Genomic DNA, 14,698 nt, shown 5'->3' on the forward strand with positions numbered 1-14,698 from the left:
TCAACATTTTAATTTTTATTTGTATATGTCAAAATACAATTTTCAGAAAATAGTTGGACGTTTTTGCAATCAGCTTCATGCAGATGCACCGTCAGCTCAATACTACCAATAAAACTGACACAGCACGCCGGCCACATCATGGATTCCGATATAAAGAATAAATAGCCTAAATATAAAACACTAAAATATTAGAAACATCTACGGTAATTCTGCACATGCACCCAACACATTCCGCAATCTGCTGACCATCAGTCAGTCACACACTCAGAGCACTGTGGCAAACTAGCATTCAAACCCTCTGCCGTCGCTATTTCTGCATATATGTCAAACCACAGTAAGATGTCACACACCACTGGTAAACTCAACCCAACAATCACTTAGTCCAAATACCAACTGAACGCGAAAACCTAGTTTTCTTGGTACCTTTGTAAAATCAAACTCCTGAGATTGGTAGTAAGAGTACGAACCCACACCTGCATAAAACCAATTAACAGAAAACATCACGTCCCAATGACGCAGGGGCATTGCGCCCCGTTTACCAGAAGACTACGATAAGCGATGTAACACAAGAACCGTGTGGGTTTTTTTTATGAAGGGGTATAAATTCACATTTAATACAATATATTTAATGATAATACAATGGCTACTGCAAGCTTTACAATGTACAATGACTCTGCATGTTTGAACTCTTTCAGTGGTTTTTATTTGACATATAGTATGTGCCGTATGAAGTCGTACTGACGTTTAAATATATATATTCAAAATAAACTAGGGGTGATGCACAATATCGGTCTAACGGTAAGAGTGTTCACTGAAATCATTTTTTAAAAAAGGCCACCAAAATATAGGAAGTGCATTTTGATTCCTGGACTTCTGACAGGATGATGGTTTCCCAACTTTCAGCGACTCTTCCCATCAGCCCCACCACCATGGATACAAAACTTAAAAAAAGGTACGTGAGGACCAGTTCAGGTTTCCCAAACAAATGCTCGTTTTAGTGAGATTACTTTGGCAAGGACTTAAATGGCCTGGATGTGACTCTCAGTATGCAAAACAGAGTGAGAAACCTCTCGTTAATCTTTGATGCACATTTCTGCATCTGTGAATTTTGAAATCCCAAATCAAAAGTACCTCTTACCATTCAAGACACCACGCTTTTTCCATGAAATCATTTCATGTATATGCACTTTTTAAGCCATAAAACCTCATTTTCATTAAAAAGACACATCTTTGAGTAATCCGTTTTGTGTAACCATTACGCATACATGGTGCACTGAAACTTAAAACAGTATATATATAAAATATACATACACGCACACTCAGTACCTGCTAAAATGAAAGTGAAGGTTACAGATTACCCAAGAACTTACGCTACAGACTTAAAAATTGTGACAGATGAAGGCCAAGAAAACGTTTTTTGTAAAAGAAATCTACTTCAACTGACTTGTTAAAGCATCTTATAAAGAAATGCATATTGCACAAACAGTGAAAGCAAATGTTTCACCAAGTCTAGCTGATCAATACGGAGGGACAAATCACGGTTTGCAGCTACCTCCTCTATCGGGCTTGGATGCATCATTTCCAAAACGGGATAGTTCTGTGAATACTGTCCCAACTTGAACTGGCACATGGGTGGTTAAGCACATATTAAACACTTTTAAAGCATGTGAAGGAGGAAAACAACAATTCTGTGGCACAGTAAAATTGTGTTGTATTCTTAACTGTCTTTGCTGTGACAATGAAAGCAGTTTGTTGATGCAAGTGTTTTATGTACAAGTAAGGCTTATTGGTTTAATATCTGAGGCGCTTCTGCCCTTAAACACTTTCCTCATATTACTGTAAACAAGATTTTCAGTCATTCCATTTCTTCAGCAGTTTTTAGTTTCTGTTAAAATGGCCATATATATATATTTAGATATCCATATATAAAGACATTGAACAGGTTCATAAGAGGATTCTCTTAAAGTGGGAGCCTTGTCGATCACTCCTATCGTCTCATGACTCACTGTGCTGAATAACTGCGCTACGAGTTCAGAGTTGATCGGTTATCATGCAATGGCATCAACAGCAGTCAGAATCCTGTTTACTTGGAAAGTTTGCTGATGACTCTGATCAAAGCCCCATTTTCATCTTTCAGCCTCTGGTTGTCTGCTTTCAAGTCTGGTAACATCTGTAGCGGAAACAAAGAATACGTTAAGGCACCATTAAAACCAACCTTCAGCCTGCACACAATGTGTCAGCAAAAATTGTAAACGAAACTGTCTGAAACAGAGAAAGTGAACTATGGGAACATGTACAGATTTTGAGAGTGGAGCATTACGACTTCGTATCAGTGCTTGCCAAGGATGACTGCAGTCTTGGGGCTTTCAGTAAAATGCTTCTCAAATGCACACGCAGTGTTTTAAAATACATCAGGGAGTGAAGTATAATCAGGAAGTCTGCCCTTTCAGGTGGGTATAAAAGATTCCATGGCACTGTTCCTCAACCAACATTACTAAAAAAAAAAATTCTCTGAGCATTATCACATTGCTGTTTGTGGGACCTTGCTGTGCGCAAATTGGCTGAGAGTTTCCTACATTAAAACAATAACTACACTTCAAAAGTACTTGACTGGCCGTAAAGCAGTTTAGGATGTTCGGAGGTCATGAAATGCTCTGTATAAATTCAAGCCGTTTCTTTTTCTTTTTAAGACCTCAAAGTGGAATTTTCCCTTGTGGGAACTAGTTAATTTTAGGATACAGTCGCAATTTTCTTCAACAGCCAGTGGGTTGCAGCCAATCTTAAGTATATTGGGGCAGATTTTGCAGTGGGTATGACGGTGTGCTCAGAGTACGCCGCCATGCCACCTTTGATATTGACCGCAAGTCCGGGATTGCCGCATGTGTTTGCGCTAAATCCCGCACTTTCAATCTGTCAAGATACGCCTTGACAGATGATCCGCACTGCCTTGAAAATCCCAACTGCTAGCGCAGAGTTCGGCTAATTTCCCACCGACTGCCCAGCAATTACATCTGAAAATGTTACAGTTGATGCGAACAGGCGCAGGGCCCGTTTGCATCAGCGTAAAGGGATTAGACAGAGACAGTTACTCATTCCATTAGCTCCAGAATGAATTGTAATATTGCCTGAAACCCCTCAATGATTAATGTGCACATTTTTCAGATCTTTGGGCTTTGTTGTATTTATGTTTGTATCATCTGTCCATGTTATTTGATATGAAATTTCACAGAGCTTCAACGATCTATCAGAGCTCTAATTCCTAAATTAGATTTAAAGAATTAATTCCCAAATTGTGTATGTGCACGAGGGAGAGCACACAAGAGTCATTTTGGAACGATTTATTCTTCTAGTCCTTATAATTATTCTGAAAATATATTGGGTGAAATGCAATATAAAGAAAGTTACCGGTATTAGAGATAGACACTTGCCCTTCAGTGTACCGATTGGAGCACCAGGCCCACGGGATCCCAGGTACGCTTCCGCACACGCTGTGCCCCTGGGATTTGTAGGCCATTACGCTGCCCTCCAGTACGCAGCGTCAGAGAGCAGGTTCACGAAGGAGGGTCCCCGTCAGCTAAGTTCAGGTTCTTTTCACAGGTCGGTGGCGTACCCCATAACTACTACGCCGACCACAATTTCTGGGCCAATGATTCATTTTTTTGTAACACATATCCAATGATGAGATGAAGCTGTATCCCACCAACGGTCATAGTCCTGGCTTGGGACTCTTCCGGTGCCAGCTTATGTCCTACACCTTTTGAGATGTGGTCTACAGCCACTGCTCACAAGTAAAGTGAAAATATTGCTAAAGAAACAGCTCAATAATGAGGGGAAAATAAAGGATCCTGTTTAATACAATAATGTTAACTGTTTTTAACAAATTTAAACTATTAATGTGAATGTACCCAAAATATATAGGCTGGAGGCATTTGCTTTTTTAAGTACCTATTCTCACAAATGTGATCACCAAATTGCACCATCCTAAACTAGGCTATGGATATGATTCGATCATTATTTAGGCAGTTGGGGAGTTACATGTTAACATCACATTATACCAATTATTAAGAGTTCCTCTTTCCTCCATTTAGAATAATCCATTGCACACTCAGCGGGGTAAAACAGGAAATTTTCATGGTGAGCTAAATTGCTATATTTGTACGTTTAAATTTACTGCAATTTTTCCAGTTTTATCAACTTTAAATTCACAGCATTTACTGCAAATTTCTCAGCAAAAGTTATTTTGTGAAACGACACTGATGACCATGGCCTGCGATTACTTCAGGAACAGATCAAGAAACAAAATACTCCCATTTTCCAACCGGACACTGGGATGCTGTGGGGTTGGCAAGAAGTGACCGCTGACTGTCCGCACGTTTCATCGATAGCAAGGGGGATACTGCAGAAACGAGCGTGTGCGGAGTTTAGCGGCGAGGAGATTGGGGCTCACTATTGCTGCGTTGGCAGCACCAGAGGGATTGAGCACTCGAGGCTGTGGGATGCAGAGTTAGCGATCGGAGCAGAGACCCACATGTCAAATGGGATTTGCACTACTGCCTGTGTGGAGGAAAAAACCAACAGACTGGTTGAGCCGCACTGCCTGTTTCAATGTAGTAATTTTTATGGTTAACTACATGTAAAGGTGCGCAGATCAAAAATCGTTTCTCACTTGCACAAATTGCATTTGCTGTAAAGATGGAGTTGATGTCACAACCCTCCATCCATCAGACACAGAAATGTTCAATCTGTTCATATATGCAGATAACCTCAGTGATTTTCCCTCCACAATAATGTTCCTCACTGCACCATGAATTACTCCCTCATTCTCTTCTCCCAAACCCACCCAAACAAAACCCATACCTCTCAGGATTTACTATTTCACCAGGCAATGCTGCATTGACACAACTGCAATGGATTCACCTCACACAAATGTTGAGTCCTAGTGTAATCATGGAGCCCGGACCCGATCCAACGCCAGACTGTTCTGGTACAAACATAGCCCAAATGTCACTTCTTCAGCTATTCCTGCAATTGCTGTTTTACTGATAAAATGGTCCATAGTACCTTGGACCTTTCTTCATGTCAGCCGCAGCTCAGTCGGTAGCAATCTCGTCCGAGTCAAAAAGCCGTGGGTTCAAGTCCCACTCCGGAGACATGAGCCCATAATCTCAGCCGACACTCCAATGCAATACCGAGGGAGTGCGGCACTGTCTGAGGTGCCGTCTTTCAGATGAGACATTAAACCAAGGCCCCATCTGTTCTCTCAGGTGAATGCAAAAGATCCCATGGCACTATTTCAAAAAAGAGCAAGGGAATTCTCCCCAGGTGTCCTGGGCCAATATTTATCACTCAACCAACATCCCCCCAAAAATCCTATTATTTGGTCATTACCACAGTGCTGTTTGTGGGAGCTTGCTGTGTGCAAATTGACGGCTACATTTCCTACATTACAACAGGGACTACACTTCAAAAGTACTTCATTGACTGTGAAGCGCTTTTGGACGCCCCGAGTTTGTGAAAGGCACTAAAAAATGGTCGTTTATTTCTTACTTGCACCTCATCTTGCAGAGATGTTTCATGGTACACAAAATCTCTTGGCTTAAACCATTTTATTCCAAGCCTTGGAGATCCCTGCGCAACTTGAATTGCACCGGAGAAACGAGCACCGACAGACTAGTACTACTTTCATGTTAACCATGAGGAACAGTCACAGAAAGCCAAGCAGCAATTTAGTTCCAGTGTTCACACCAATTCCCAGTGTAGTCAAAAGCCATGCAATTTGTGTTGCCCATAGCTGGTCAATGCAACAAAACTGCAAGGTTGTTGGTGAGCTCGTAGGTTCTGCTTCACCACACAGCTACTCAAATACTGTAGCTTTTGAGAATTTGCTCACCACAAAACACTGGGAGAAAGCACATTAGCAGCAGCACAAATATATACAAGTCACGTAGGACTGCCCAACTCTCAAAAGCAGCAAGACATTTGCGTTCCACAATTTTAGATGAAGCACTGTAACAAAGATAACAGAAGCAGTCCTCACCCAAAAAGAGAGCAAAAGTGGGACTAGAAAGCTAACCGAAGTTTAACACCTGCCTGGCTGTGAAGGGAAGTAGTAATGAAGAAAAGGAAAGGAGCTACAAGTCCACAGCCTGGAGCTGCCTACAGGACTCAGAAAGCTTGGTAACCACTCTGGTCAGAGCCCTATTCTCAGCCAGCAGCCGCTCATTTAACTGCCGCAGAGTCTGAATCTGTTTTACAGGATGCAGGTTCTGCAGGGATCAAAACACAAGGAGAAGAAACAGAATTGGAAAGCAGAATGAAAAGCAGGCATAAGAAAAAAAAAAGTTAAGAATAAAATGATAGTCAGCACCCTATTTTCCACTTGGCACAATGACACAGACCTTGGGAGTTCACCCGACAAGGAGTTTGGCAGCATGTTGACAAGGCAACTCAAATTTGTGCAATTAAGACGCCTGATTTTTAAATAGCCATTACCAATTTTAATTGGAACACAGATTGTATCTCGGTGCAAGGTCTCCATGCACATCTGGATTTGGAGATTTCATCCGAGCCAATGGAGGACCCAAGTTTTAGATTTCCATAATGCCACATGACAATATGATGTCTGCTTGTCAAGTCAAATTAAACTGTGTGTGTGCATTCTACCAATTTTTAGGGATGCAATTATGAGAAGGAATCGAACTCCATATGCAAAGGAAGGGGTTACTGCCAGCAGTTGGGGGGGTTGAGAATATATGAGAGAAAGAGGGGCAAAAGGCCAGAAACAGGCAACTTAGAAATAGCCACTATATATAAATATATACACAGCAGCTGCATATCTCCACAACAGCTTATACACCGCCATACAGGAGTAAAATCCATCAGTTCGTCTTGGCTTTAAAATTCTCATCCTGGTTTTCAAATGCCTCGCCCCTCCTTATCTCTAACTCTTCCAGCCCTACAAACCTCCAAACACTTTTTTACGTAGCAAGTGGTTAAGATCTGGAATGCACTGCCTGAGGGGAGTGGAGGCAGACTCAATCTTATCTTTCAAACGGGAGTTGGATAGTATCTGAAGGGAAAAAATGTGCAGGAAAGGGCAGGAGAGTGGGACCAGCTGAGAGTCAGCACGGGCTCGACGGGCCGAATGGCCTTCTTCTGTGCTGTAACCATTCTATGTTTTGATCTCTGCGCTCCTCCAATTTTGGCCTCTTGCACATCCCCAATTTTCATCACTCCACCATTGGCGGCCGTGCCTTCAGCTGCCTGGGCCCTAAGCTCTGGAGTTCCCTCCCTAAACCTCTCCACCTCTCTCTCCTCCTTTAAGACGCTCCTTAAAACCTAGCTCTTCAACCAAGTTTTTGGTCACCTGTCCCATTATCTCATGTCAAATTTTGTTTGATAACATTCCTGTCAAGTGCCGTGGGACGTTTTACTATGTTAAAGGCGCTGTATTGTTGCAAGTAGTTGTTGCTAGTGTATAGCTGAGTGGCGCACATCTGATGGCAACTGGAAATGAGTTTTGTTACTCAACAGCCCGGAAACAAAGCGAGATGTTAGTGCACACCCCAACACTTCTGTCCAGATCCACGGTATTTTCAGTCGGGACAGTGAAGCCAGACAAATGTCAAAAATGATTCCCAAAAAACAAGTGAAATGATCTGTAGTCTCAGGGCAAGATACGCACACAGATTAAGACTGCCACTGTTCAACAAAAACATTGCATAAGCAGAGGTCAAACATCAGAGTGTGACGCTGATAATGGTTGTTTACGACCATCATGGGCCAGGCTTCCAGGAACCATACTTTGTATTATAAGATGAACCAATGGTTTTATGGGCCATGTGTTAACATCTGATAATTGTGGACCTTCTCCTTGAACTGCTGCTGTCCTTGTGGCGATAGTGCTCCCATGATGGTGCTAGGTAGGGAATTACAGGATATTGACATAGCAATGGAGGAGGAACAAAATATATATCCAAATTAGGATGGCTTGGGGAGAAACTGGATGATGCTGTTCCCACAACAATGCTGCTCTTGTCTCTCTTGTGGCTGCTGGCACCGGGGCTGGGGGTGGGGTTGGAAAGAGAGGCGGGTGTTGAAGTTGCCTTGCTGGGTTACTGCAACAGTGCATTGGTAATGGATGGGATGGATACTGAGTTTAGCAGCAAGAGCAATCAATCAAGAAAATGACTGTCCTGAATGGTGTTGAGTTCCTGAGTGTTGCTGCGGCTATACCCATCCAGGCAGCTGTTTGGTATTCAATCACACTCCAGACTCAGGTGTTCTAAATGGTGGAGAAGCTTTGAGGGGTCAGAAGATGATCCACTCATTAGAGTACTCAGCCTCTGCCCTGTTCCTGTAACCACAGTATTTATATGGCTGGTCCAGTTAAGTTTCTGGTTAATGGTGCTCTTCCCTGCCGCCGCACCCTCCCCTCAACCCCACCCGAGATATTGATAGTGAGTGACTCTGCAAATGTGATGCTGTTGAAGGTCAGGAGGAGATGGATGGGCTTTCTGACAGGTTGGATTATTTCTTGGAGATAATGTGAAGCCAAGTCCTCCTTCGGTGTGGAAGATTATTATATGGGCAACTCTCATCATCCAGTCATGCACTTTAATTGGGGGGGGGGGGGGGGAAATTAAGAATGCTGTTGATGTAACAACCAGAGACTATTTGAAGCTCCTGAAATGCTCGATACACACTGAACCACTGGCTCACTGGTATTGAACTGATTTAAATGCATTTCTGACATAGCAAAAAAGTAAACCAAATAATCTGTGGACAGCATCTTCAATTCCATTGAAACATCCATGACCATGATGAAGATAACGAGATCCTCTCAATAGCCAAACCACCAGGTGAAATTGATGGGCTCGAGTGATGAATGAGCTCCTGAAACAAGAAGCAGGTTCCTCCACCTGGACAGAGCAACTGAAAGTCTCCATGTAACATGAGTAAATGTGAAGAACTAGGGACGGTACGGCAACGAGTAAGGGGTCGCCTTTAGCAAAATGCTATAGGTGGGAACTTTTTAAACATGTTTCAACTACTCTTCCCTCGAGTCGGAAGAAAACAGCAGACAATCTCAGAATGTTAGCTAGGCAAGGCAACAGCAAATTGAAGAAAAACTTCAAGGAAGAGTTTGAAGAATGTTGGACATGTGCTCCAGAAGGCAACCTTGGTGTTTATGAAAGAGAAAGACACGGACCTGGGAAGGGTATTAAGGGCTGCAGTAAAAAAGCACGGTATTGGAACTGAAAAAGCTGCCATGAACAAAGTAACAGAGCTAGCTCTACAGGATGAACAACCGACTTCTGCTTCTCATCCTAGTTTTCAAATCCCTCCATGGCCTCGCCCCTCCTTATCTCTAATCTCCTTCAGCCGCATAGTCCCCCCACCCCCAAGATATCTGTCCTCCTCAGCATCCCTGATTATAATCGCTCAACCATCGGTGGCCGTGCCTTCAGCTGCCTGGTCCCTAAGCTCTTGAATTCTCTCCCTAAACCTCTCCGCCTCTCGACCTCCTTTAAGACGCTCCTTAAAACCTACCTCTTCGACCAAGCTTTTTGGTCACCTGCCCTAATTTCTTATGCGGCTCGGTGTCAAATTCTTGTCTTATAACTCTCCTGTGAAGCACCTCGGGACGTTTTACCAAGTTAAAGGTGCTATATAAATACAAGTTATTGTTGTATTAAGGAACCTCAACAGCAAACCCTGTGCATACGGACACCAATAAGAACTCAGCAGTCTGACGAGACAGGTTCTATTAGAAGGAAGAGTAAAAGTGGACTCCTGGTTCCTTTTTGTCACGGGGAAGTAGGGAAAAGAGCAATCTTTTGCTTTTATCTGAAAACCATTAAATGGAGCTGTAGCTGATCTCAAGCGCATCATCCCATTCCCTCATGGGTCCCCAAGTAAAAACCATGGAAAACCTAGTGTAGCTCATTGCGTCTAATTAAAGACCGAAAATGGCTTTGAATTTGGATGTAGACAGTTGTAATTCTCATCTTCGGTTAAGGCAAGGAGCCCTCGAAACAGAAAACATCTAATCCAGATTTAAGAGTAGTCCGAGGAAAACTTTCTGATGTCTCCAAACTTGGCCTCTAACCAGAAAAGATTTAGAGGAGACTCGGACCAGTGAAGCTCGTTGGAGATATTTGCACGCAAGCAATTGCTGTCCCTCCTCTTAAAAACTAGAAACAATTGCTTAAGCATCCAAAATGACATACACTTAACACAGTAACGAAAATTATGTTTGCTCAATGAGGCTCCTGCAAGTCAATAAAGGGAACTTCTAGATGCATGCTGATTAAAACCAAAAATCACAAACTCATATCATATATAGATAAAAGAGAGAGAGCTATAGAGATAGAGAGCCATAGAGAGAGAGGGCTAGAGAGAGAGGGAGGGAGGGAAGAGAGAGCGAGAGAGGGAGGGAAGAGAGGGCGAGAGAGGGAGGGAAGAGAGGGGGGTTAGAGGGGGGGAGGGAGGGAGGGGGAGGAGAAGGAGAAGAGGGAGGAGAGACCAGGGTCTGCAAAAGTCAGCACTCATCTTCTCTCCAGCTCGATGAAGCTAGAGCCTCACATTGGATGACAAGGCGAGAAGTACTTTTAATTAGGAATGCGAGTATAAATCACTCCCTCACCTAATGTAGGGTGGTAGTTCTGAAATCAAGGCGAAGAGTTTAAATAAAAAGCACCATGGTTTTGCAGGATAGTGAGGATGAGGGGTGATAAAGTCCAATCCAAACAGACATCATCTGAGCATGAAGACAATTACTTTAAATGGACTCCTGTCCTGGTCAAGGCAGATGTTCAAAATCAAATCGGGTCACTTGTCTAAGCACTGTTGCCCACAAACGTTGCACAGTCAACGTGCTAGGGTTGAGTCCTTCTGTGCACCATGTGTAACAAAATCGTAAACCCTCTTTTGTACATCGGTTTACTGTCTTGCTGCACAGAGGAATCCCTTTTCCAATTTAGCCATTAGAAGAGAAACCTTAAACTCAAACACACAAATGTGTTCATTTGATTGCATGGAAACGATTGTGCCAAACATGCAACTGAACCAAGAGGAAAATCAGGGCCTTTAGGTTTTGTCAAATGCATTATGATACAGCCCTCTTTATATATCACGCACATCAAAAAAAACCCTTGGGAGCAGATGGTTGCCAGCTTCAAGACAGGAAATTATAAATTATTTTTTTAAATAATCTAATTATCTAGATACGGCTATTAAAATTCTTCAGAGGCGTTCTACATAAATTTATATTACATTCTGGTAAACAGTTCCAAGCTCATTTACACAGTGTTTCCCAGAGTTACGCCGCTGTTTATGAATCACTCCAAAAAAAAGTTCACTCATCTCAATATATCCATCAATATTACTTGGTCTGCAGATTTAAACTTTTTTCTGTTAATTACACTGTTAGGCATCATCAGAAGTGAACATACAAATCTCATTTTACTTACTTTGTTCACAACTGAAAACATTTGGTGTCATTTTAAAGATACCCTTTTGCCCAAGTGGATTTTTACAAGTTCATATTAGCTTGTTAATACAAAATGCCAGTCTCCTAAAAAGATCAATGGGAGGGACAATAACTTACCTTGAGCTCCTCTTCCATCTCGGCTATCTTCCTCTCCAAAGCTCTTCTTTCCTGTCAAATAATGGTAAATTGTCACACTACCTGCATCGAAAAGGGGAAGCCAAGCCTAGGCAGATCACTTTCTGTTCCAAGTCTTCACCTACTAAGTTAGAAAAATAATTCCTCCCCACCCCCTTATTAAAGCAACCATTTTTTGATTTCAATGGAGGCTTGCGCACTGCTCGGGTGACTGTGATGGGAAGACACCCTGTGTGTTCCGGATTTGCTGAACCAATTCGCACCAAGTGCCATGGCTTTTAACCAGTCTGACCGCTGATCTGGAGCTGCCCGACCCTGGGAGGGCGCACTCGAGAATGCACGCGGTCAACTATAATGAGAACACGACATCTGTGAGCAACAGAACTTCAGCGGCCTGCAGTGCTTATTGTAAAACATGGAACACGTTCTGTAGCAAACAGCGACCCATTGAATACCTCTTGCCTTTCTTGGGGCATTACTTTCCAACTTTCAACAGTGGCTTTTGCGGTTTTATTAAAGGTTGCAATGCTGATACAATTACTGCAACATTGCAGTCCAATATAGGATCAATTGCTTAACTTCTCTCCAAGGCACAAAAAAAAGGACTATTTCAGATGAAGTATCTCATTTTGACAACAGCTCATTTTCCACATGGGATATAAATCCAGGAACTCTCATCTAGGCACTGTAACCAATACAGTAATTCCCCCAAATTGATCAAAATATCTTAATGACTAAACTTTTTCAACATTTTCAGTAAGTGTTTTATTAGCAGTGCTACTCCAAGGACTGCATTGCAAAACTGGATTACACGAAAAAGAGCATTGTCAGTTGAAGCTTACCCTTTTCTCCATCTCTAGCAGCGACCGATCAGCTATCCTCTCTTGCCTCTGAAAAACAACGTCAGGTAGTGTGTGTTCAGCAGCATCTCCCTCATTCTTCAGGTCAGGTTACATTCGGCATACCACAGATTCAGTGTGGTTTATCAAATGGTGCATTTAAAAAAAAATTTTTTTTTTTTTTTTATATAAACGTCACCGTGATCATTGACCTTTGAAGAATTTTGTTATCAGTCGCAATCTTCCCCTTCCCACAGTGCTTCTTCAGAAAAATCTTTTACATTACCCCTTCCAAACAGATCAAAACATCTTGGCTATTCTTGAAGCACAACATGGAGCTTCAAAATTAAAACCAACAGACTCCATATCACTAAATCACAGGAGATGGGAAGGCAAATGGTGTATGGACAACAAGTTCATTTAACAACATAGGAAGATCCACCAAAGGAAGGCAATCAACTAATGATTTTCACTCATTTCCATTAGTTACCGTAGCATCCCGTCAAGAGTCAGAGCGCCCTGGTGAATCCGAAGACCTTGATTTTAAGCGTGGGAAGGGTACAATTCCTCTATTGAGCAGACAGTCACTTTCTTGAAATAACAACAGAAAATGCTGGTAACACTCAGCAGGCCAGGCAGCATCCGTGGAAAGAGAAACAGAGTTAACGTTTCAGGTCTGGCACCCTTCATCAGAACTTTCCTGAACTTGGCGAAGGTAGTAACCATAACTTGGATTGAATGCTCCTTAGCTTAACCTGGTAGTTAGCTCCCTACTAGATAGGAATCATGTTGAATATATTCCAGAAACCATCTAAATGCCCTCAGTTTAGTATTGGGTTACCTGAAGGCTGGATTGATATGGAAGATAAAATGACTCCCTTCTGGTTAGACAGCAACAAAGCCTCTAGTAACAACCATACGGCGAGACTAAAGTTGCACTTTAGAAGCACATGATTTAGGAAGGAACCAGAATGATATCTCGAGATAAATGTAATTTGAAACCACTTTGGGTGACTGCTGTAGATTTCAGTTATCAACCAGTGACTGCAAGTTATTAACTCTCCAGGCCAACATCAGCAACATTAATGTGGCTGTATTGCAGGCTCAAAGTTCACATCGAGAGCATGGGTTTAAAAGTGAAGGTACCAGATAGAAGTTTAAGATTACGAAGGGGTTTGATAGTGCAGACACAAAGTTGCTTCCACTTGCAGGCGAGGCCAGAACTAGGGGCCATCAATAAAAGAAAGTCACTAATAAATCCAGTAAGGAACTCAGGAGAAACCTCTTTACCCAGAGTGTGGTTGGAATGTGGAACTCACTACCACAGGGAGCAGTTGAGGTGAACAGCATAGGTGCATTTAAGGGGAAGCTAGATAAACACGAGGGAGAAAGGAATAGAAGGATATGGTGATGGGGCGAGATGAAGAAGGGTGGGAGGAGGCTCGTGTGGAGCATAAACACCAGCATAGACCTGTTGGGCCAATGGCCTGCGTCTGTGCTGTAAATTTGATGTTATATTATGTACTACGAGTTAAGGAACACCAGAATAAGGATCCAATCTAGAACCCAAGAACCAGTTTACGTATATACTGGTACATCAGTTGAGTTCAAAAATGCTGAAGGTGTTCAATGCTCTAGACATGACTATGGTTCTGTTTAGGGAGCCACCCAGTTCTTGGTGTTGTATGGATGAATTATGAAGGACTTCAATATGCTCATATTCTTCAGCCTCAAAACAGGTTCTGTTACAGAGGTATGAAATATAGCTGAGATAGAGAAAGTGAACCCAGAACAATACTTTCAGATCTGCCAAGGTACCACGAGATGGGAGCACAGGTTCAGGGCTGTCCAGAACAAATGCCAAGAATACTTCTCTACGTAGAGGGTGATCAATAGTTGGGACGGGATGCTGGAAAGATAACCGGGTATTCTGGGAAGATGGGATAAAGGTTCCTTTCTCTCAAGAACATCTTTTGATCATGTTCCCCAGAATTGCATCATTAACCACTTCCAGTGTCCTTTACTTGTCTGGCCTACGGGATGACAGATATTGGTTTCATTTTTGGCAATGAAGAACACATTAACTTTTGGCAGGGGCTTACCACAGACGACTGTCATTACAAGCAATGGAGCAAGACAATGGCCGAGGAGCTGGTCACCTGCCTGCGTCCTCACCAAGAGCATGTTCAGCAGAGAAGGAAGAATGCCGTGCAGTTGTTAGCAGACGAAT

At 42.6% G+C, this 14,698-nt stretch overlaps 1 protein-coding gene across 23 annotated transcripts in view; it reads right to left on the bottom strand.

Moving 5' to 3' along the window:
- The window catches only part of ppp1r12a (protein phosphatase 1, regulatory subunit 12A), a 189,276-nt gene continuing 174,578 nt past the window's right edge, over positions 1–14,698 (bottom strand). For 12 of the 23 annotated variants that reach the window (XM_086009570.1, XM_086009568.1, XM_086009561.1 and 9 more), the window contains 4 exons: positions 12,472–12,567; positions 11,612–11,662; positions 6,091–6,266; positions 2,083–2,170 (listed from right to left, as the gene is read on the bottom strand). In XM_086009570.1, the coding sequence (XP_085865696.1) occupies positions 6,132–6,266; positions 11,612–11,662; positions 12,472–12,567 (282 nt within the window). In that variant the 3' untranslated portion in view covers positions 2,083–2,170; positions 6,091–6,131. Of the gene's footprint in view, positions 2,171–6,090; positions 6,267–11,611; positions 11,663–12,471; positions 12,568–14,698 lie in introns of all 23 variants that reach the window. The other 11 variants (XM_086009564.1, XM_086009562.1, XM_086009574.1 and 8 more) reach the window with 4 other exon arrangements.

This window comes from Somniosus microcephalus, chromosome 16 (assembly GCF_052327205.1).
Source record: "Somniosus microcephalus isolate GS21.2 chromosome 16, FLI_Smic_1.0, whole genome shotgun sequence".
In the NCBI taxonomy this organism is placed as follows: Eukaryota; Metazoa; Chordata; class Chondrichthyes; order Squaliformes; family Somniosidae; genus Somniosus; species Somniosus microcephalus.